The following is a 24,195-nucleotide window of genomic DNA, read 5'->3' as shown; positions in this document are numbered from 1 at the left end:
ATTTGAAATTCGGTATGACCATGCACGAGCAAAAAAACATCCCTAATGGTACGGGGAATCACGGAAATTTGAATTTCAAGCGCAGATACGACGGAATACGTTAATGCGCGCGTGTTATAAATAACGCTGCGCCATAAGCATTTGCATTTTTATTGTAATAGTTGGAAAATTCGTTCGTCGTTCCGACTTGGAACTTTCCCGGCGTTCATTGATATTTAAAGCAACAGAGAATAAACGAGGTTCGAGAAACGACCGTCCTTATATACGTTTCGAAAATTTATTCGGTCTAAACCCCTTCCAAATTACGCGAACTTGTTCTTTGTAAATTCTGTTCGTTTGAAACTATCTAATAAACGTATTTTATACATAGGAATAAATTATTTTCTTTTCATTTAAAATACGCATTTTGGAATTTTATCGCGCTTCACATTCATATTTAATGTTTTCTTTATTCGCTTCTCTCATCTAAAACACAGCCCACCTTACGCTAGAGTTCTGAATATATCATTATTTTCATAATATTACTTAACATATGGTATCGCTTTAAGTTTTCCAATTTAAAATCTAATATATTCGGTATATTCGCTGTTGCTTTTAGTTAATTTTAAATAAATTTATAAAGCGCACCTTGTCACGAATGCTCTTGGTTTGAACTTTCGAAATTAGCAGCTATTAAAAATTAAATACTAGCCAAGAATACAGAAAGCTAAAAAGAAATAATAGATAGATAGGGAACGATAATTCGTAAAAGTGGAGTAATGAAAAACCCGACGGAATTTACGAAACGATCTAATAAAAACTTCTATAATTCCTGAATCTTTTTCGATAAAAATCTACTGTATTTTTGAAATCAACGACACGACGTTGATTTCTCCATGATATTCGGAGCTATGATTAAACGATTGTTTAATAATACTTCCCTGAGAGTGTCGACTGCCGCGAAAATCGCGGCGGAAAATTCGTGCACTGGCCACGTTTTCATAATCCTCTTACATTTTCAGTTAACTGGGTCGATGGAAATTATACGTCGTTGTGTTTGCACCTGTTATGGCGAACGGAAAAATAAATCGAAACCCTCTGACAAACATTGACGAAACTGGTGGTAGATAAATAACAATTATCCGCTTATGGAAAGTACCAACACTCTCTCTCTCTCTCTCTCTCTCTCTCTCTCTCTTATTCTCTCTTCATTTTATACGTTAAAACGCGTTGCACGATATCGAGTGTACATTGTACATACATACATATTAGCGTGAACATTGCTCGTTGTTAATAACGTTAGGGCACGTTGGTGAATAACGTTTATTCATTCAACTCGTTGTTAACTAACAGCGAATATATACACCGAAGATTACTGTTCCCCGACAAATATTTGAAAATCTCGATGTTTATTAAAACCACTGCGATGCATTAAAAATTCTGCGACATAATGTTTATCTGTTGTATATTAAAGAGGAGGCCCGCGATGTAAAACCTTGGGAATTTCAAGTAAACTCTCCTGCTTAATTGTAATATTGTAATAAATGTTATACTGATATTATTATTCAGTGATTAGAAAATTGGAAATCTTTTTTTCTGAGTATCAATTTCTCTACTAACTTCTCTGTATCTATCTTTCCATATGAATGCAGGACGTAAATGGTACCCCAAATGTATAATTTATTTGTATCTTCGTTCAAACAATTTTCAAGAAGACAAGTTTCTTTGAATGTAAATGACGAGGAAAAAGATACGAAATAATGTTATTCGAAATAATCGACCTTCGCCTTCATATTACGCTCGCAAACGATACAATAAGTCAAGTAATTACTTCCCGCATATTGTTATACGTAGTTGTCGAGAATGTTGGATCTTGATAGCCGAAATAATGGTATAGGAACGCTAAATTTACACTTAGAATTCACATCGGAATAGTTATATATTTATTGAATAAGCGATTTCAAAGATATTCATCGATACACACTTGCACGCGTCTCAGCACTTTCTTCTATACCCAACTGTTAACAGATTGAACAGTTTACGTTCATCTGTTTTCGAGACGCCGCGCACACGCACACCTCCACACACCGATATTCACATACAAATATTTCTACTACGCATCTAATCTAACAGTTAGTAGTTACTTCCACGAGTTATTCAAATTTCCATGAAAAATTCTACAGGTTACATCTCTTAACTTTACCTTCAATTGCTAAGATTTCGTTGTAACATCTTCGATACTTTCATTGGTTTTTCTCGAAATATTAAAAGCGTAAATACAAGACGTATGCCGACCTCATTAGGATTAGTAAAATTAATTATATTCAGATTACTTGAATCTTTATTCCACGTTGCATCATCGAACGAACGACTGAAAGAAATTTCCAACGCGATCTTAATCAATGTCTAACTGAGCTTGATGCTCGATAATTTTAATGGAACACGCGTTGACGGGGTTATCCTATAGAAAATTCTATCGAATTATCGAGAGAAGGGTTATCCCTGGCGATGCAAAGCACGAACGATCACCTCTGTCGGATTTGCATGTTTAATGCAATCATGCTAATCGATGAAAAAGTTTCCGCGGAACAAGAAAGGGATGAGGTAGGCGGAACGAGGGAAGAACGAAGGGAAAAGGATTATAAGAAGGACGCGGACGGGCTTTTTCGAGGGTGGTAAGCATCCTGTAACCGGGTGGAACGTCGAAGCGCGCGAAAACTTTTCAGAATATTTGCGTTACAGCAGGGGCTTGTGCGCCGGCTGTGGCAACGAGCGATATTTAAATTCATGGCAATCAGATCCGATTGAAAAGTTCAACGTGACCCCGAACTTTGCCGTAGTTATCGTCATGGGACGTGAAAGAAATGAAGAAGAACCATAGAACTTGTGGTTTGCCGTGTATCAGCGACGCGATAAAGGCTCGGTTTAAAGCATCGAATGACAAAGGATCCACTCGATTTTTCTTGAGTCGCAACGGCTTCTTGCGGCTACTGGATTACGGGCAATCTTCTTGAATTTTGTAAAAAATTCTTGTAAAAAAAAGAGAATTCATTTCCTTGGGAAACGTGTTAATTACAGTTTGATTTGTTATTTGATGATTTGTAAAGGTGAAAATGATTTTATTCGTGAATATTTTTCTAACTCTAGCATTTTCAAATTTCTGTGAATTTTTTATGAGTAAGACATTTTTTGATAAAAGAAAAATACGTACAGAATTAATAATTTTTTCCAGTTTTTAATGAAATCAATGCAACTTTGCGGAATGAACATCGTTGCAAAGATCAGGAATCGAATTTAATAGTTGAATTTACATCAAAATATTTGGTGTTTGTTCGTCTATCATTAAAGCTATTAAATGAATGATATTGATTGCAGCGTCTATAAATACGGTTGCACGTTTTAAGATCATATTGGGGAACTGCTACATTGATATTTGTATCAATGTGATCGTCGTTCATACCGTGATAATTCCTTCCGCATTTTAAATCCACCTACACTTTCCATGTAATCGATGTTACTCGCCCAAAAGCTGGCGAAATCGTATTACCAAGCAAAAGGTGAAATCGAATTTAAGACGAGATGATTGAAATCAAATGAGAACGATTCATCCAAGTATACTGGGATCCAATCCTCTTAATGGAAATAGATTTAAAAACTAGCATTGAAAGCAAATTTCCATACGTAGATCCAAAACATTATCCATTTACGCATTAACTCTAAGAATAATATTCGCCAGAAAACTCTAGTTCGGTACGATTTATACGTTCTATATCCTAAAAAAGAATCGCTTTGAAAGTAAAACTGAAAAGAGATAGAATCTAAAGTTGTACCAAAATGATGAAAAATTAATTTTCTTCCTACGTTTTCCTCTTAGGAGAACGAGGCAAATCAATATGGAAAATTGTGTATTATGTCTCTATCTATATGTATTATATCTAATAAATTAGCAAATTAATAAGTTCCGTGATAAATTATATTTTTCTAGTATGTTAGAAAATTGTAAACCTCGAAGTTTAAAATAACACACGGTATTTTAATTTTGCCAAAATATTGCAATATCATATTAAACGATATCCTGATATCCAAAATTTTCATCAACGAGAGGCTTAATTGCACGTGATTATCCCAGCAACGAAAATATTTCTACGTTTGGTAGGCGGCAAAAGCGAGCGAAGTAGAGCCTAACGTCATCGGGATGAGAATATAAGAGAGAAAATGTAATATCCACGTTGAAGTTCTAGTTTTAATTTTACGGCAGAGAAACTGGATTGAAAAATCTCGGATCCTCGATTGGAGAGCCAGATTCATGATTCTAGGGAGAAATATAACGAAGAGTAATGAGAAATAAAAGAGATGATCCGTCGTTGGTGCGGTTTTAGCGCTGAGAACGAAATAATGGAATGTACGAGCCGGGATATACACGTTGGCCAAATGAATAATACCCAAATCAGCAGAGCTTGAGAAGTATCAGAGAAAGCCATTATCGAATACGCTGAGTTTGTTAACAAGCACGGTGTAAGGTTCGTCTTTTGTTCTCCTTTTTCGTGGAATCGATCGCGCAACACCTCGATGAAAAACAACCAGACTAATTAAAATACTCGATAAGAGGATCCCGAGTAAAATTACACTCGTTGAAGCGGACATAATTTTAATTCATCCCAAGAATCGAATGCACTTATAGATTTTATATTAAAAATTGCCCGCGAAGTATAAATAGTCGATTATTTCATAATTATTTGGTCGATCGGTACTTCCTTCAATAATAAAAGCAATACATTTTCGAAAGTGTACAAGTAACAAGTTATAGGTTACCAGAGCAAATAAATTTTCTTACATGGTAGTAAAAAGTTTGGTAGTAAAATAAATAAAGTTTTACGCATACAAATAAATTTTATAAATTAATTAGCTTATTGTGTCTTATTCGACGTTGAATTATAAAAACGGACAGCTTACGCAATAGAGCTCCATAACCTATACTTGTCACTTGTCAATTCATTATTATCGGCTAGTAAATCATTGTACCAGATTTTCCAACTTACCACATACGCTAGCAGAAGTTTACAATTTGTCGTAAAGATATTGTATCCCTGCATAGATTCCAAAAATGAAAGGAGCTTGCTGTTAAACATTCTCTCTGATCACTCGTACTCTCACAAGATAATCCAAGAACACAACATTCACCACACACATTCTACGCTACGAGAAGAATAAAGTACAGTAAGGTAAAATTTCCAATACATTAATTCACCGGAAAATTAGATAACAAAACCACGATACAACCAATTCAAATAACCAGGTTTGTGTCTCATTGACGCAGTCAAAGCGCGGTTACATACACTAAACTTAACCTCACCCACAGACAACCTCAAAGTCAACTGAGAAAGTTAATTTGTCGCGTAAACTGTATGCACAGTCCGCCTGAAACATACACACATGTAACAACAAAGTAAATTTAAAACAGGCAAACAGGTACGGATTAAGCGGTAGCTATGGGGGACTACAGCCCCGGGTCTTGCTACTCAAGAGGAATACAGTTTATTCTACGACTATAATGAGTGATTCGTTTATCTTCGGACAGATTAAAAAGAGAACAATTGTTTTCTAAAAGTGCATACTATAAAATTTTAAATGTAACTTATTACAAAATAAATATTATATCGTATTTACTAATATAATATAACTCATAATTGAATTACATTATAATACAAATCTCCCCCATTTTTCTCTAAAGAATGCCTCCGTTGCGTCAACAGTCCCAGGCCTCAAAAATTTTAATCCGTTCCTGTAGGACAAAAATATTAACCGCCGTTGGACCTCGCGCTAATTTATCAGAGTGAAGTTAACGCACATACAGCGCGAGAATCGAATTGGAAGCCGAATGAAATTCGAGCCAAGCCAGCAGTCGAAATTCGTTCGGTCCAACGGTCAAACCGCGAGAAATTCGTTAGCAGTGAAATACGAGCGGTTTGCACGGAAAAGCGTGAGAAATACGTGCCGCCTTTTCGTAAAGAGTATCGAAAGGGAGTACCTGAAGCGTCTGCCAGGAAGAAACGGTAGTAGAAGTAAGTGGCGAGTTAAATAAAAGCGTGGAAAAAAGAGGTTGGTCGCTGGTGAAACGTGGTGTTTGCATAATATATGAAAATTTCGAAGACACCCTCTCAAGGAATCATAAGATCGTGAAAAAGAGGGAAGAAAGGAGTCTGTAGCAGGCAGCGAGGAAAAAACGGGACGATGAGCGGGATTGGAAGGTAAGAGGAGTGTTTCACCCCGGAACAGGCTGAATGCGGGTCGGAAGAATAAAGAGGGCTGGCTCGTGAGAGAGGCGACCGGAGTTAGTGAATTTCTGGAATCGTTGGGACGGGTCACACGGTGCTTCGTAGCCTTCAGTCAACTTGTTTCGAAAGTTGTTTCTTATTTATTCATGAATCGCGGCCGTGTAGCTGCAACCGGAATATACGTAGCAGGAGAAAGATTTTCGTCGCGTTGCATCATTATGGAAATCCATTACAACTGTAACGTCGAATTTCGCGGATTTCCGCGGTAGAATTTCACGCCAATCTAAACGCCTCGCCCCCTTACCATCGGAAAATTCAATTTCCCTCTGGAATCCTCGTGTACCAGCTCTTCGTTAGAAACGCGCTTATTTCGCTTTATTTTATTTCTTTGTTTCGTTTGTCTTTTTTTTTTTTCTTTTGGTAATGTCGATTTTATTTTATTATATTCGAACGAAGGAAAACGGTGATAAAAATGGCGGCTCGAAAGAAATTGACCGAAATTACCGATTTTCTGGTTGAAAAGTCGTAATGCTCTGATCGATTAATATTGGAAAATAAAAAAATCGTTGGTTTTATAGCGAAAATTTTATTGGAATATATTTTTGGACATATCGCAATGTGTATACTGTATACTTTCGGTTACTAGCAAATATGTAAGGCGTAATTCTGTGAAAATTCAGTAAATCTGGTAAGAAAGCATAATTCTGTTTAATGTGTGAGAGTTTAATTATTTAGTAGAGAGTGTTAGTGACACGTAATTACAGAGGATTATTTAGAATCCTGTGCGAGATAATGAAGTATTCTCTAAGTTGTTGTCTAACTCAATTAGCCTCGTTATCTCGTTTCATTTTGGGCTCAAAATTCAGAGTAATATTAAACGTGGCAATAGAATGTGAAATATGTGGATATATTCCGGAGAATATTCTGTACGAGGCTAATCGTAATATACTACATGATAATTATCAGTTTCAATTCTGTTACTTATTGTTATACGATTATAACAGAAACAAAAAATTCAACAGCGGTGGAATAAACCAATTATTGCTATATTACTGAAACACAACGAGTGTTATACTTAACTACTAATGGATAAAAATTTCACTTAAAACGATCGATCTCTTTTTGTTCGATGAGCGAAAACGACAAAATTTTTCGATTAACTCGAAGGAGGAAAAAAAGTACGAAATTACTAGCGTTTGCGATTTTCTACGCTCGGGACGATCAAAGTAAAATTAATCCCGACTTGCTCTAGCTCGTGTCCCCAAAACAGAAATTCGGGTCGTCGGGAAGGGTATGCAAACGCGACGAAAACCCAAGTCAAGACCCATCAAGATGCGCGTCACGTCGAAGGGCTTAATTTCGCGAAACGCTCGAAAAGTCGGTAAGTATGAATAATCGTGATGTCAGGGCCGTTGGTTGTCGGCCACGGCGACTTTACGTTGGCCATGAACAACCCCGAAACCAGGTAAACCATCCATTACGGATCATTATCGAGTCTTGATTTATAATCCCCTTCGAGCGACTAGGATCCTAGATCAGCTTTCGCTGCTTTATCACGAAACCTGTAAATCCGTCTGCTTAACGTCCTGGCGCGCGGCATCCAAGCGGATCCTTGGATTGTCGATAGTTTCGCTTTCGACCCCGCGTTTTCCAAAGGTTTACATAGAATTACGCAACGATAAGCGTTTCTACATTCTACCTCGGATATTTAGCTTTTCTTTTAGTTCATTTTCCACGCCGCGGTTCGTAATACGATGGCATTCTCTATAGGTTGAGTTACGTAGTTTTAACGAGTTGCAACTGCCGACTGGCTAAAAATGGAGAAACAATAGAACAACGGGGGAATGGTTTAACGATATAATAAAGTTTATTTTTCTGCAAGTTGTAATCTTTTTTTCTTTCGTTGGTACGACGATGAGCTTGCAAAGTGAAAACACCGCTCGTCGAAACTGCATATTCTTTCGAGTAAGTCGCGACACGAGCGAAAATGCAAAACGTACGAGTTTTCCAGAAGCCAGTATTTCGTGTAGCGTTCAAAGCGCGCCGGTTTTAATATCGCTGACACGTTTCGTGGAAACGAATAAAACGGTGAATGTGTTTGTTTATTTAGATGAAAATTGTTTCTTTCAAAAGTTCATACACTAAGACTTTTCTCTTATTTTAGTTTCCTGATTTATATTCTCGGGTGCCCCGTTATACGAGATTAATAATCCTTTGCGAACAGACTATAGCGCCCCAGCGTGGCCGTAATCATTTGTCAACACATCAATTAATCACTTTCTGAAAATAGATTAATTTATTATGTTTCTAATGCCGCGGAATCATCCATTATAATTTATTACTCGATCGAGACACAACCATCCCCCAGGATCCGATCCTCTAAATTCTATATTTAACGAACGGACAGACCAGCTACGAAATCGATTTGTACGCGGATCAACGATGGCTCGACTGCAAACAAACTTGATATCCAATAAACAACCTCGGCAATATCATGTTGAAATTATTCAAATTTATCTGAAATTAGGTAATGAACTTTTTCATTTCTCGCGACTGGATAATGATCAATAATAAAATGCATAAGCGAACATCGTATCGTATAATTTACATTTTTGAACGGTTATATTTCGTGCATATCATTCAGTCTCATACACAGGCACACATAAATGTAATTGCAAACCAATGATCTCTCGTTAATTTTTGACATTGTTTACTCTGTATCCTGAGTCCTGACATTTTCAGATTAACCAATTTTTTTAATGTTTTGGTTATTATGATTCTCGCTGCAGATATTTCATTTAGTAACAAAATGTTACTAAATTATACAAACTATGCGTAGAAAATCAGGCCAGAAGGCAGAGATTTTGTGACGATTAATATAATTTACTGTTCATGTCGAGGAAACATTTTTACATGAAATCAACACCATACTGTTGGCTAGTAAATATTTCGCAAACTTTCGGTACAAAATACTTTTCCATGATACGAGGAACGCTAAAAATAATTCAAAAAATTTCTATCGTAACAACACGGTAAATGACGATACATTTCAACCTGGTGGTAATTTAAAAGAAAATCGTTTAACTGGATCGATGAATATAATAAGAAGTTAAAGTTGGATCAATGCAATATCGAAGTTACAGTTTCATCGATCATCTGATAAATTGATCCTCTTACGCTACAAAATTGAACCGGTGAAAACATTTACCTTGCTTCTGTGTAACTCGGTCGGTGCACGATGTAATAAATCGTGGATGCAATACTCGTTCTTGACAGAGGAATTTCGTCGTTCTTGGAAATTACTGCGGCGTCCAAACGAATCCGACATTCCGTCCTATTATGAACGTTTTGACGATTCCGGTTCGTTTAACCGAGTACGTCGTCCAAAAGGAAATGTTTCTTTGAGCTTCTTATATTGAAGAATATTCATCGCGAGATAAGCAAAATTTATTGTAATCTCGTGCGGTGAATCTGATATGAAAATTTTGCGAATATTTCGAATAATAATAGATTACACATTCCACAGCGTTCAAGCGTTATTCGAGGAAGGAATGGAGCAATAAATTATCTTTATAATTATTTTAATTTCATATGAAATTATTTATTAGATAAAAGTACAATACATCGTAGTTGAGCTATACTGTGCTACTGTAACAACGTGAATTGTATAACAAATATTGATCATATGCCAGATGAAGATCTTATTTCCTGTTATTTTCACCGTGTGCAGTAGAATAGAAACAAAATAGAAAGACAGTAGGCGGATTTTACGCTCCCAAACAAGACAATATTAGAGAAATGCAAATATAGAATCTTATAATTTTATTAAACGCAAATTCATGCGATTTGCATATTATGGAAAAGTTTCAACGGAACTCGACAACCTTGCGATCGCCAGTTCCTCTCGATCTTTCAAGTTACTCAAGTTCAGCCTTGCGTGTATTCGAATAAATCATAAATCCTTCGGTTACACAATAGCAACCGAATTATACAAACGATCAGTTTCCAACCCCCGTAAACACAGGAATTGTACATCGAGTTTGCATGCAGTTTGGTTTCCTCTGTAAACTATTTGCTGGAGGCGAATTCTTCACGTTGATCCTAGACTGCTTGCGCAGGTTCACGAAGGTCCTCAGGAAGCGACCTGGGCATTCCATTGTTCGGCTAAGTGTCCCAAACGTTTACAGAATGTCCACGAGATGCCCTATTGTCCGTCTAACCGTCCAGGATGTCTATATGATGTTCCTCGAACGGTATTATGTTGCCCGGGGACACTGCATTACCTCTGTTTATTACGTAACTCTGAAACGCTAAGCTTCATTTAAATACATATGCATATACGCCAGTAGCCGAAGAACATCTACAATATCCGTTTCAATAGAGTCGCACGATAAACGGAGATGTAATTTATCGGCCTCACTGATACAATGCTACACGAAGGGACAAGTCGCTGGTTCATTTCGAATGTGCCTGCTATCATATATTTGTGATGTTACGCATGTATATATGTAGTATCGTTAATGGAATATATTGTTATTATATCCTGATATTTGTAATTTATTCACAATGAATGGATTGTACAAATATAGACAGAGAAACGATGGTAGTTTAATATGAACTAATCGCAATAACACGCTACGATCTGGACAACTCTCGACACAACGGATCCATCGTTCTCTCTCACGCGGACCACACTCTCTCGACAACGCTAGCAGTACTATATCGACAACGCAACTCCACTCTCTGACTTCTCGATTGACACTCTTCGACTTCTCAACTAAAACTCAACTGACTGCTCTCGCATATCTTTTGTCTTCCCGTAGACCCACCACACACACGTGTTCCGCGACCGCTCGTGGCCAAAGCCACGTAGACCTTTTCTATGAAACTATTCACTTGAAGGACCGACGACACATTTACGGGCCCATCGGCACCTCGGCTCTCGGGACATTGTTTATGGTTTAAAAACGCCTCGGTTCTCGCGACATTGTATGTGGTTCACCCGCTAACTCCTAGGCCTTATGTCCGCGATACTACATATATGTATTCTGGTTTGTCGTGAGATAGAACCATTAAATAATTTTCTAAATAATCGTTCGAGGTGGAGATAGTGCTACTGCTGGTGTTCTGCTGCTGATGTAGAGGTCGAGATAGGTTCTGTTGCTGGTGTACATGTCGCTGCTAGGGTACTGCTGCTTTTCTTATCATTTAAGAATCGTGGAAGAAAAATCGGACTACGGGTGCCGGGATTTAAACCCAGATCCCCAACGTTCGTGACCTAAGGCGCTAACCACTGCGCTGCCGTCGTTCAACAAAGATTGCTGTCGAGTGCCGTCACACGTTAAAACAAGAGAGACGTAAACGAAACTCGACGTTGACGTGGAAGGAATATGAGACAGGATGTCGCAGAGTTGATCTTTCGTAGGCAAATTTATCTACTTTTCAAATTGCATATATGTTTTTGCCTTTCTCTGGAATCGTTCAAAAGTTCTTCGCGTATTGTCACCTGTTTTTAAAATGTCGATATCTTGCCATGCAACAAACTGTTACGACGACTCGATATCTGTACTTTGTTCGAATATCGTGTAGTGATTTATACGTCCTCCTTTGCACTTCTACGATAATTTAGAGGCGAACCAACTTATCTGGCTACAGAATTTTTAATAGCCAATTAAATTTCAATTTTGTAATATACGCACGATGAATCCGTTCTATTCGTGTCGTAAACGCGAAGAGGTATACGGTGGAAAAATTAAGTTCAGTATGTTGTTCTGATGCAAATACGCACCCACTCGTAGTCTCTATACGGAGTTTGAATATGATTCACCCGTTAAAGCCTTGGATTTGCATGTTAAATCATAATTTACCATAGAAGTGATTATATGCATATTCTATTAATTATTAGTCTGCGAATGTTTACTCACTCGTGGTGTAATTTAAATGTGCAAAACTGTATAATATACAGTGTCCATAATGTGCAAAAAGTTTCTTTAGCTGCGCTCATAAAAATTTATCTTTAAAATTTGTCATAAAAATTGCAAAGTAACTTTATAATTATGACGTTATAATTTTGCCATAAAATTAATTATATACGCGCACCAGTTAGTTCGTAGACTGTAACGTATCAAGATTATATTCGTACTGTAATATAAATGCATTTTTAGAGCAGGTTATCCTAAACAAAAGCCCAATTCTTTCTCATAATGCCACATGCTCGTTTCATAGCTGTATCGTTAACCGAAAGCTGGATCGTCGTCTGACAAAAATACCAACATTCCATGACCGCTGACATAGAATAACTTGGGTATTACATACCGGGAATCCACTTCTGCATGTGTCGTTTCGCGGATTTAATTCCTGCTCTTTCATTTCGCGGGAAACCCGCGCGATATGAAGTTCTTGTTCTATATTCCATTGCGAACCTTTGGCAAAAATTCCAGAAAATCTCGAGGTCTTCGTTTATTCCGCTCACCCACAAAACATTGTAAATTTATGCGTGCGTCGTTTTTTCGCTGTTCTTTACGGCACGAAAGTATTGGTTTTTCATGCTAATTTTTCTTTGACGTGTTTTCGTTTAAAGGATTTCCTGAATCGCGGCCCTTTTTGTTGCTACGTGGTTAAAACTCCGTATAATTATACTGAATATCAAAGCGTAATTAAAGCGTGTTCATTATAGGAAAACCTCGACGTTCTTTCATATAAATTTCGTCAACAGCTTTTAATCCAATCGCGAAGAGGATTTGATGCGAGTGCACGATTTCTAGAGGATTTTAAATATTGAAATTAAACATAAACTTTGTTTATTAAATTTTTCGTAAATATCGAATATTTACTATTTCCTCGTCGAATATTTCAATTAAAATTAGGTTTTAGAAGTAACCTACAAGTTTTGTAAATATATTTATGACAGAATTCGCGATCTTTCGTGTTAATTATTCCAGCAAAACGTTGAAAACGTTCAGATAAAACGAGTATGTTGAAGTTTGTTTCATTTGTATAATTCTGTCATGATGAAGAATGTAGTTAAACCAGCTTTTTATCGATATGCAATTCGAAATATCGGATTTAAATAATATTCTCCTTTATATACTAGAAATTTCGTACATCCTGTTGAAAGTTCCAAAAAATGGGAGCACGAAACCAGACTGAAACAGAAAATTTAGGGCAAGTTGGTCGAAGCGAGGCTCTGTTTGTCAAGATTTTGTCAGCGTTTATCCCTGCATCGTTGGAACTCGTTTAATTAAGCAGAAATTAAGGGAATGACCTTTAAACATTCCTCACGGCGATTTGAGCTTCGTTCCATATGCATAGAGCTTCGTTGCGCTCTTGAAAAATTCATAAGAACTCCACGCGGCCAAAATTATTCTATGCTATAAATTCCGCGCGTTTTAATTTTACGACTGCGGCACGTAAACGGTTTCAATTTCTTCCTTTTGCTTCCATTCATATCGATCGTGGGAAAGATAAACAATTTCTGGAAATTGTTTATGCAAATACATCTATGCGGAAATTTAAGATTCCATAGATTTAGCTGCAACAATTTCATTCGTGTCGATACAATACATATAATTACACAGTTAAAAAACACGCATTAGTCGCACAATACCGCGTTCGGCAAACTTTTATTTTTCAGAGAAAGTTTTTCTAGAAATGTGCAACTTTGATCGATTTTGTTAAACTGCCGATTATTACACAAGCTACGCTGTTCAGAAACTCGAAGGATCATCAAATTAATATTTGAAAAGTGAGTTTAATTTTTGATCTGAAAAATAATTGCTTTAGTGACCTTTTTAAACTTGATTCTTCGAAAGTTTAATTGCTTTGGTTATTTTAACAATTTCAGGTTCCTTTTTCTTTCGTTCGACAAATCGTACGTAAACTCTTTTATCCACTTGAAGCCAATATTACTTTTTTAATGGAAATAAGCGGCAATAGGAATAACTGATTGTTCTTTCCTCTAATAATTTCTGTAATTACCAGGAAGCGTTGGTTAAACGGGCAATTCGTTCTAATCTGCATCAGCAACTCAATTTCAAAAAGTCGCCAGAGATCGCATTGCTCGCGATTTCTATTATCCGTGACACGGTTGAATTTAGATTAGTCGTTAATCAAATTCATTTCCGAAAATTTCGTTCCATCCGTGGAATAATCTGCCCGCCTACTCGTTCGATTTTCCAATTCGATTGTGATACTTGCGAATAGCGGAAACTGTAATTGCTTTTCTTCGGAAGGAAACCCTTCTGGTTTTTCCAGCGTTTTATTTTACACGCGTGAACGTGACTTCATCTGCCGATGAATGATTTACTTTCTTTTAAAAAGAATTCGTTAGTTTTCTACCATCGAGATTCTTTAGATTTTTGACGTCAGGTGCAAACAAAAGCGTGCTTTCCGTTTTCTCTGCTAAATGAATTGTAATAATTTCTTCTTTTTCCCTTAATCAATAGCGAAATATAATATTTACGGTTATTGATTTCAAAGTTGTTAGCCACGCAGCGAATCACGAAACGAGACGAGAGTGTAATACGAACTATGGTGGAAATTATCCCGAGCAGAGAAAACTCAGACACCTCGATACTCCTTCGTTGGTGAATTTCAGAGGCAGGAAACGAGAGATTGAATTAATGAAATTACTTGGAGGAGAAACGGTCAAACTGCGATACCATTTCTTTGCTTTTAGTTTCTTCAAAATATTCATTTCTTAATGAAACCATTAATTAATTTCGACCAACCGCTCGGAAAACTTTGATGCTTTTCTTATTGGAAAATTACTCGACTAAATTAAAGATAAGACCGCGCAAAAACTCGCAACATTTTAACCCCTGTATAGAGAATGGTTTTGCAATTGATGGGGCAGCTCGAATAAAAATGCATCGGATCGTAAACCGTGATTACGTCCCTTCTGTTCCTTTATATTTAAAAGAAAGGTATTCGCTTGGCAACTTAGGTAGAAATGGCTGCTCGTGTTCGTTTAATATTTTATTCTATTGTTGAGATACAATGAATTTCTGAAAATAGAAATCTGTTGCGCAAGTCTGGTTTTATATCGTAACTCATAAAAACAATATTATTCAATTTATTTGTAATAAACATTTTATTCGTTTGAATTCAAATAGGAGAACGGACTAGCCAGAAAAGAAGATTAAAAAGAGAGAGAGAGAATGTTTTGAAAAGATAATAATAAATAAGATTGTCCAATTTGATTATTATTATCCACGAGTAGCGAAGAGGAATATCTCTTTTTCTTTCTTCTAAAAATGACTGACCGATGAGATGTTCACACAGCTCAGGTCGTGCAACTATTTGCGAGGATTCTTGTTCATTTAACATCGTGCGTTTCTTATCGCTCAAAGTGTCGATGGACGAATATCCGGGCAAGAGATTCACCCGAATCCTCTTAGGAATCAATTATCCGTGACATTTATTTCTAAAACCTTTCGACTGGATCAACGCTCTCGAGCGTTCGTAAATTCCTATCGAAATTAAAGTCAAAAGGAAAAATTAAAATCTGTCGCGCGCGACGGAAAGCATCTGCCTGTAATTTCATATTTAATCGCCGCGGCTAGAAACGCAATATTCCTTTAATTGAAAAACAGAGTGCGCATTGTAAAACCCGGTTTCCCGATCTTCTCTACGCCGAGGCGAAAGAGATGAAAATTCTGTCAGTCGAACAAAATCGCGTTCTCTTTCTCTATGGATGTTTGATCATCTTGCATCTCCTATTCTTAGTTATTAATTGTACTATAGTTAATGAAGCGTACTATGGATTCTCAATCAAAGATATCGAAGTCAGTTTCGATCGAATCGTTTATGCGTTTCAATCGTTGCGTTTAATCGTCGCAATTGCTACGTTATTACTTTTCGTCGCTTCCATAGTAATTTTAATATTCCTGAAAATATCAGCGTGAAAATATCAGAAGTATGAGCATTTTATACAACAATTTAGAAATAAAAGGTACAAGTATTTTGTTATTTACGCAATGAAAAATAGCTGCTTCACAGGAAGAAATATGGATAGAGAAATATTTCTACGTTTCGATATTTTTTCGAACAAGTCTGTAACTCGAAAGATAAAGGTTTGACAGACGAAGGCAAAATTATTCCGGATGAAAGAAGGGGACCGTTTGATATCGGAGTCACGTTGAATCACGATTTCTTAAGACGCGATGAACGTGGAGGGTGTGTGCAGGAAACGATAACGGCGAGGCTACGTACGATAAATCAGGAATACGAGGCGAGGCGAAAGGACGTCTCTAATTTACAGACTAACTTGTACGTGTCGTAGAGTCAGTGGCGGGGCATTATCCGACATTATTAGGGACGAGATAGTAATTACGACACTGCGTGATGCTGCTGCTACTGTGTGGTTGCTATACGACATAATTAAATTACCGATAAACCGATGGAGAAAGCATGTAGAGACGTACATAGCTTCAGCACTCTGCCGACGACGTGTCACGAAATGCATGCGAATCCACGTTGAATCCATTAGTTGAAAACCATCGACCTAAAGAGAAAGAGAGAGAGAGAGAGAGAGAGAGAGAGAGACAGACAGACAGAATAAGAGAGAGGAAGCACACGTCTATTAACGAACTGGAAATTCGCGAAATTATCACCTATAATACCTTAGGAATTCCGAGGATGTTCTATGTCTGTGGGAACCTCGCACGACTCTCCACCAAATGGAAGTTTATATCGGCTGTAAACGACACGACCTTCGTTTGGTCGGTACTCGAATAGGCTAACAGCCTCTAGCGTCCTCGTTTCTAAGCAAATGACGCCTGTTAAGGGTTGATTTATAGGTACATTTTAGTCAGACTACGGTCACGGTTCGATCACGGACCATTCGCCACAAATCTTGGTCGTCACGGTAACGATATCGGATCGTTTTGGGTTTTGTCATGGCGGTTGATTCGTGTTTAGGAACTGCAATTAATAATCTTAGTTGCCGGACTAGAATAGATGGAAGAATCCGTTTGTGTCTGAAACATTGTACGTATCGTACCAGCTGATAATTACAGCAAAGTTGAGTTACACGATATTCTCTATTTTTTCGTCAATGTACACAATGCAGTTTAATGGTGTTAATATGATATTTGTATTTTTGATAAATGGTTTTCAAATAGCGATGGAAATTTGCGAAACATTTTATTTTTCAAGTATCAGTTCGATAGGATACTAGGCATTTCGATGATAGAAAATTCCTGGGCACAAAATCACTCTACAACGGATTGCTTTCACTCTCAAATAACTGTTACTCTCAGTTCCATTCATGAAACTGAATTCCGATCCATGAAACTTTCCACGCGATATACACTTTGTACTCCTTTTTCCTTTATTTTATAATCCTTGTCGCTCAATTCGGATTAAATATACCCAAACTTTTCACTGGTCATAGATTCTCTTTCTACGTGCTAATCTCAATTTACCTAAGCACTTACATATTCGATTTTTCCTTACATTTCTGGTATTGCGGTATTAATCGCTCGCAGTAAACGTTTATGCCAATTTCTTATTTCTATAATTTAAAAAAAAAACTTTATTCGATATCACGTAGCTGCAAAATTTTGAACTCGCTGAATTTTGAGACTTTGCACCAAGTCACCCAGAATCTCGCTGCAAGAGATAAAAGTTTAGATACGACATAACTACAGAATTTAGATCTTGTCGAATCTCGAGTCTTCGTAGTCCAAACTTTCAAATGTTCTACATTTTTAAACGAAGTCGTTGAAATTCCTGCGCCATTGATATCGAACTTCGCATATTTCAAATTCAACGAAGCAACAAATAACTGCCTGAAAATGTTAAGCGTCTGCAATATTCGAAAACCTTTGTAAATCGGAGAAGTCTAGCGCGAAAGTTTCATCGCGTTTCCATAAATCACTGCCGTGATTACGAGAAAATTTTCCGTAATACCAACGACATACGCGCGCGAGCTATTAATTGTAATCGTTACGAAAGTATCGCGATTTGGCCCGGTGATTTATGACAATTTATAATCCGATATTGCTGTTCAAAGTTATCGCGGAATTCAATTTTTCCGTGGCGCAATAAAATACAGCTTCATAACTCGTGCTGCGCAACGAAAATAGATTATCCGTATACACTCTGTCGCGATACACTGGAAAATTTAAAACACGGGCGTCGTGCACCCAGGGAAAACATGGCGCGTGTAATTTTGAACATTGAGCGATGTATTAAGTTGGAAACTAAGTGATTGCGGATTCTGTCACTATCGCCTAATGACAAAATATTGCCAACCCAATATATTAAATGCAATTTAATTTAGCATATGTAGTGTTGAAATGTTCATCGCTACTAAGAAAACTCAACGTCTGGTCTTTTTAGTTTTCCCAAGCACCGAAGCCATCGACAGCGTAGAGACAATAGACTGGGACGAAGGCAGACCATAGACAGTAGACAGGCGACGATGGCTGCGGAGCTTTCAGTTATAGGGTAACACTGTTAGCGCGCGGATCGGGACCAGCTCAAATTATATTCCTACTTGTACTTACACTTTTGTATTAACACGTTCGTCGCCCAGCGTGATTCGGCTAAGTTTCCTGCGGGGCCCAAATCCGACCGCCGGTACGCAGAACGTAAATAGAGCGACAAGCGGGAATTCATTGTTTATCGCCTTCGATCCATTGTTTATCGTCTTCTATCCATTGTTTATCGCCTTCGATTCATTACAAAGAAAAGATTATTTAGTTCTGAAATGGAGAAGCCGATAAGCTTTCCAGCTAGAGTATTCCGATGGATCTCATGGCAGATATCTCAGAAGCATTTAGTCGAGAAGCATACTTGTGAAACGTACATCAATGATTTTTTCATCTACAAAATATTCAGTAAACAGTGTGAAAATATATTTGAAAGTGAGGAGAGTAAAAATGACAGAGTCTACAATTATTGTTCAAAGTGCCCAAAATCACCCCAAATGTGTTTGGAATGTTTATACAAATACCATGCGATATAGAATAATGTAATATATTATGCAGAATATAAATTAATAAAAAGTATGGTATAATGTGTTTTTAATATTTTTATGTTGTATATCCTATATATAATATCGTATATTTAATTAACTCGAACAAGAAGACCGTCACCATACTCACCCGTCACATAGATATGTGCGACGTGGCGACGAATGTGTTAAAATATATTTTCTATTTTACAATTTATCCACGCGTTCCTCTCTTCATACATCTGTAGTATCATGGATGAGGGGCCTGGGGGGTGTCGTGTGAATTATAAACAAGCGGTTGCTGAGCATGTACGTAGTGAGGCTAGGACAAAAGACAAGGGGTTGCTAGGGGACAAAGAACGAATTAATAACAGTACGAGTTGAGATGTCAAAGAGTGCGGATTGCGTCGATGAGAGTCGTTGATTAATTACTTAGTCGTGTTGATTATTATACGTTTGCTGCGATTAGTTTATGTTTAACGAACATTATTCTCTGTTCAATTAACACCTGTTCGATCTACTTATCATTAATAAACCAACTATAGTAGTCACGATACTACACATCTAATAACCTCAACATGTAGTAATCTCAACACGTTGACTGCCAGACGAATTTTCCATGGTTTGCCCAAGGCGCCGACGTGAACTTTTCATTATGCGATGCATATTACGTTGAAATATTATTTGCAGCAAATAAAATGAGTTATAAAATCATGCTTGAAGCATTTTTCGTGGTGAGGGCCACCGATGACCCCCACGACGTTGCAGACAATTATTACGATTGTCCTTTTTTCAAACAATCGTGCTATGTACTTTTAATATTTGCTGCGTCGCCGGTCACCGGTGACCCCCATGGCAGTCAACGTGTTAACTTAACGAAGAACGAAAAAGATTTCACTTTGAACGTTGTATCGTGAAATCAGTTCTCAGATGATCTTCAGCTAGAGAACCAAAGCGTACGTAGATTAATGTGTTATAATTGCTATTTCGTTTTGTCGAAAACTAAAAAATATTCTTTATGCATTTATATAATTATGCATTTAACTCGATAGTTTGTAAGTATATACTGTTAAAATGTATAAACGATGAAAAAGGTGTCGTAATATACGTAATCTATACAAGGTATCAAAGATCTGTTACTAATAACAGATGTCCTAAGACTTTCGAGCCGGAATGTGTGTGTTGTGACACGCAGTATGATGCAACGTGAAAGAGAAGGTGCAACAAGAAATTCCATTCGAATTTAGAAGTGGACAGAATTAAAAGGTCGAGAAGAAGCAGAAAAAGAGACATCGCACGCATCGCTTTAATCTGTCGATTCGTCGATACCACGATTCTTAGATCCCGTAGCTTATACTCTGCAAGTAAACCTAGTTTACGAAAGAAATATTTCCCCGTGATTAACCACGAGACAGTGTTTACGTCGCAATAACGACACAAGATAATGTACTTTAGCTACTTCGATTAGCACGTAACTGCTATCAAATAACTTGCAAGTAAAACCGAGTGACACGGGAAAAGGGAGAGTGGCTTGTAATAAATACATTATTCTCTCCGCAAGTATTCGAGAATGCATTTTTCTCCCTTAAAATGCCAAGAATCGGCGATCAAAAGGCACCATAAAAAGGCAGACAGCATTCTGTATAAAGCATCTCCGAAATAACAAAACCGATAGAGGCGCAAGCGTGGCGCTATGAAAAGCGGGATCGCTTAAAACTCGATCATAAAAAAGAAGCTAGATAATTCCTACTCGCTGTTTGAAACTTTACGACCGGTATTTAGAACTCTCGCTGATTAAGGTAGAAAAGAGTGCGGCCACTGAAAGGCCGGAAGGAAAAGGTGGCTGTGTAACGTGAAATAACGTTAACGACAGAGGTGGCTTTACGGCCATTGTAATTTTTAGAAGATATAAAACAGAGAGTAAAGGTCACGAGAGGAAAGTCGCGGGGCCAGGAGACAACGGATGGAACAGCGCCTTTATTACGTTTCGCGAATTCTAAGAACCCTCGATGTCTTCCACGCTATTCGGTCGGCCATAACACGAAAAGGCGCTTTCGCAGGGAAAATGGCGCGCGTCGCACGATGGTTACGAGGAAATATGCCGGAATATTCAAAAGTCGGGAAGCGACGTTTTCCCTTCTCGTGATAGCGATAATCTTGAAATTTCTCGCGAAATTCTATGGTCCAAAGGGGACACGAGCACTGAATAAACAACGGGTCGATGTTACGCGAATGCAACCCTTGGCACGCTTATTTTTACGGAGAAAAGCCACGAGTGAAATTGGGTGGTGTATTCTAGACGATGAACGTTTTACACAAAATTCCATTCTCTCTCTCTCCCTCTCTCTCTCTCTCTCTCTTGCGAAAATAGGTTGGAATATCGAATGACCGCAGGAGAGCTCTCGAGAAAGTCGAACGTGGTTCCCTTCGGAGAACTTTCAGAGTCGAACACGCACATGATACTCCGAGCTTGGTTTACGCGGTTTTTCGAAGGAACTGACCGTTTTATAGCTGAATTATCTTTATTAAAAAGGGAGACTATTTGCAGTTGGGTTAAAAGAGGGACGCCTTTGTTTTTTGTGGATTTCGTTAGACGAATTTGTTTGAATGAACTTTGGAAACGTTTTGAGTTATAAGTTTTATTTACGGTTGAGATGTGAAGAGATTTTGGAGAAGTGGAGAACACTCACCGAGTTCGAGTGTTTGTTCTTTTTCCATTTTGATTACTCGCTGTAGTTGAACGAATTCAAAGGAACATTTGATATTAAATGTGTGTTTTACTCCGTAACATTCAGTGTTCTTTGGAACCTAACGATTCAAAATTTATTTAGCGAGATCGGTATTTATACAATATTTTGATATCGCTACGTTTTAACTATTTACCTTTCAATCTTGAATCGTTCCATTTTTTCGCAGCTCCGAAAGATCAAAAACCTCACGAAGATCATAAAGTATTCTTTTAAGAGAAAAGATTTTACAAAACATTCCCAGAAAAAATTAGAAACAACTGTACAAGGAGTTTACTGTCGATTAATAGCTGGAAATAAGAAAAGTTTCTTTAATTGCAATTTTCCTAAAAGAAAGGGATACTTATACTACACACCTACAATTAGCGAATAACTTAATAAATTTGACTATTTTCCCTGAATTTCCACGCCATTTAAATTCAGAAATTCTGATTGCAACATTCACTCGAAAGATACCATTTAAATATTCCAGTTCCACTTGCAACCATTTCACACCTCCGCGAACTAAATTCTTCGAACCCGCACGATCTATCGAACCCATTTCCAATTAAATCGCTCGCATTGCTCGATATGTTTCGTGACGATTTCACGATTTACGAAAGACTGGAGAGAAGTCAAATGCAGTTTGTTCATTTAATTATCACTCGTAGCCACGGACTTTTCACAAAAGCTTTTTATTCAAACCGGTTTAACGGCTGAGAGAGTTTCCACCTGAAGTTTCGGCCAGGTCTCTATGAATATACATTATACATACATGTACGTACGCGCAGGTGAAAACACAGCGCGAGGCAATGCATCGCTGAAAGCCGATGAAGTCGCGAACACGATTAAAAAGTAATTGGACGTAATTCGATTTGCGTCTCCGCGCTTGGAATTCGCTTGAGCGCGACATCGGGTTAGAGGGTGCACACGCGTGAAAGCAAACCCGTGCTGATGTTTCATCAGAAATAACTGGCATACAGTGAATATCATAACGAGTGCTTCAAATTCCGGCCGTGGAATTTTCTTTGAAAATATGCTTATCTGAGAAATTTGATAAAATTTGGCTGAACCTGAACCGAAATAATCGCAATAGTTAATAATATTCCATCGTATACGAGGTGTTAGGTATATACGGCGACTGTAAAAGCTTATAAATATATGTACGTTACATTAAAGAGCAAAAATATTTTGACGAATTTGCAGAGAATTTTACGAGAGAAGCTGATTTGCACCGGTACTTTCGTTCATCGCGTCATGTTCAAGAATAACTTTAGGTATAAAATGGATAATAAATATCGCATACAGCGTAAAAATTGCTTTGTAATGGTAAAACGATATAGCGAGGCAACTTTACTCCGTATCGTTTAAATAATTGTGAACGGTACTGTTTACCTATACGAATATTATGTTACCGGCTACATTTTTATTAAATATTATCATAGCGAATTTATCGCGAATTGCTTATCCTTAGCGAAGGAACAAAACGACAGTGGATTTTGCCTTATTGTCGAAATATAGCATACAAAATATAAAATACGAATTAAATATAAACATAAATGTTGAACGCAAAAATGAAATATACCATATTACTTATTACTTCGTTTACCATTTCCTACTGTTTCGTCTACTTTGCAATCGTTTCCGCGGCTCGTTTCATCGTACTAACAGTTTTACGTTATAAGAGAAAGTGACAATCAATTGAATTCGTAATTTATCAAAATATTACATTCGAAGATTATCTTTTAATAAGATCTCACTACGTGATAACTGTTCGATGTACTAAATCACGAGGAAGAAGCCCGTGATAGGATGCTGTTGAAGCGTCTGACGAGTATTAGAGGATAATTTACAACGGGCATCAGTAGTTTTCAATGCGGGTGTCATCACGAGCCACGCGGAATTGCAGTCGCACAATACAAATCGTATCGCTAGACTGCACGTGTGCATCGGTGCAAGCGACGATGTGCCGCAACATTATCGCGTCGGCTCCATTGTACACTGCACGCTCGTTTGCCAGCGTCAACCTAAAAACTACCCCCGTTCGACGTCACTTGAGGAGAAACAACGTGCCGTTACCATATAAAACGTGGTAATTTCACTTTTTACGATCCTAATAAAAGGATCTTATCTCTCTTCATGTACGTAGGAGCTTAGGATTCATGAAAACGAATAGCATTTCATAAATTTTCGCCCCGAAAGACGAATAAAGTTTTCACGCGAGTTAAGTACACGCGGAACAGGATAATTGATA

The 24,195-nt window shown here is 37.5% G+C and overlaps 2 protein-coding genes across 5 annotated transcripts in view; one reads left to right on the top strand and one right to left on the bottom strand.

The window, feature by feature from the left end:
* The window catches only part of LOC122569616 (mannose-binding protein C-like), a 202,486-nt gene extending 197,188 nt beyond the window's left edge, over positions 1-5,298 (bottom strand). For 2 of the 3 annotated variants that reach the window (XM_043730918.1, XM_043730913.1), the window contains exon 1: positions 5,019-5,297. Coding sequence is in view for 1 of the 3 variants with exons in the window: in XM_043730912.1 (XP_043586847.1) it covers positions 5,019-5,108 (90 nt within the window). In the remaining 2 variants the exon portion in view is untranslated. Of the gene's footprint in view, positions 1-5,018 lie in introns of all 3 variants that reach the window. The other variant, XM_043730912.1, reaches the window with a different exon arrangement.
* The window catches only part of LOC122569613 (dipeptidase 1-like), a 229,673-nt gene that overhangs the window by 7,605 nt on the left and 197,873 nt on the right, over positions 1-24,195 (top strand). The window lies entirely within an intron of this gene.

This window comes from Bombus pyrosoma, linkage group LG7 (assembly GCF_014825855.1).
Source record: "Bombus pyrosoma isolate SC7728 linkage group LG7, ASM1482585v1, whole genome shotgun sequence".
Taxonomy (NCBI): domain Eukaryota; kingdom Metazoa; phylum Arthropoda; class Insecta; order Hymenoptera; family Apidae; genus Bombus; species Bombus pyrosoma.
The sequence above is the reverse complement of the archived record's forward strand: the minus strand, read 5'-3'. Positions and strand labels throughout refer to the sequence as shown.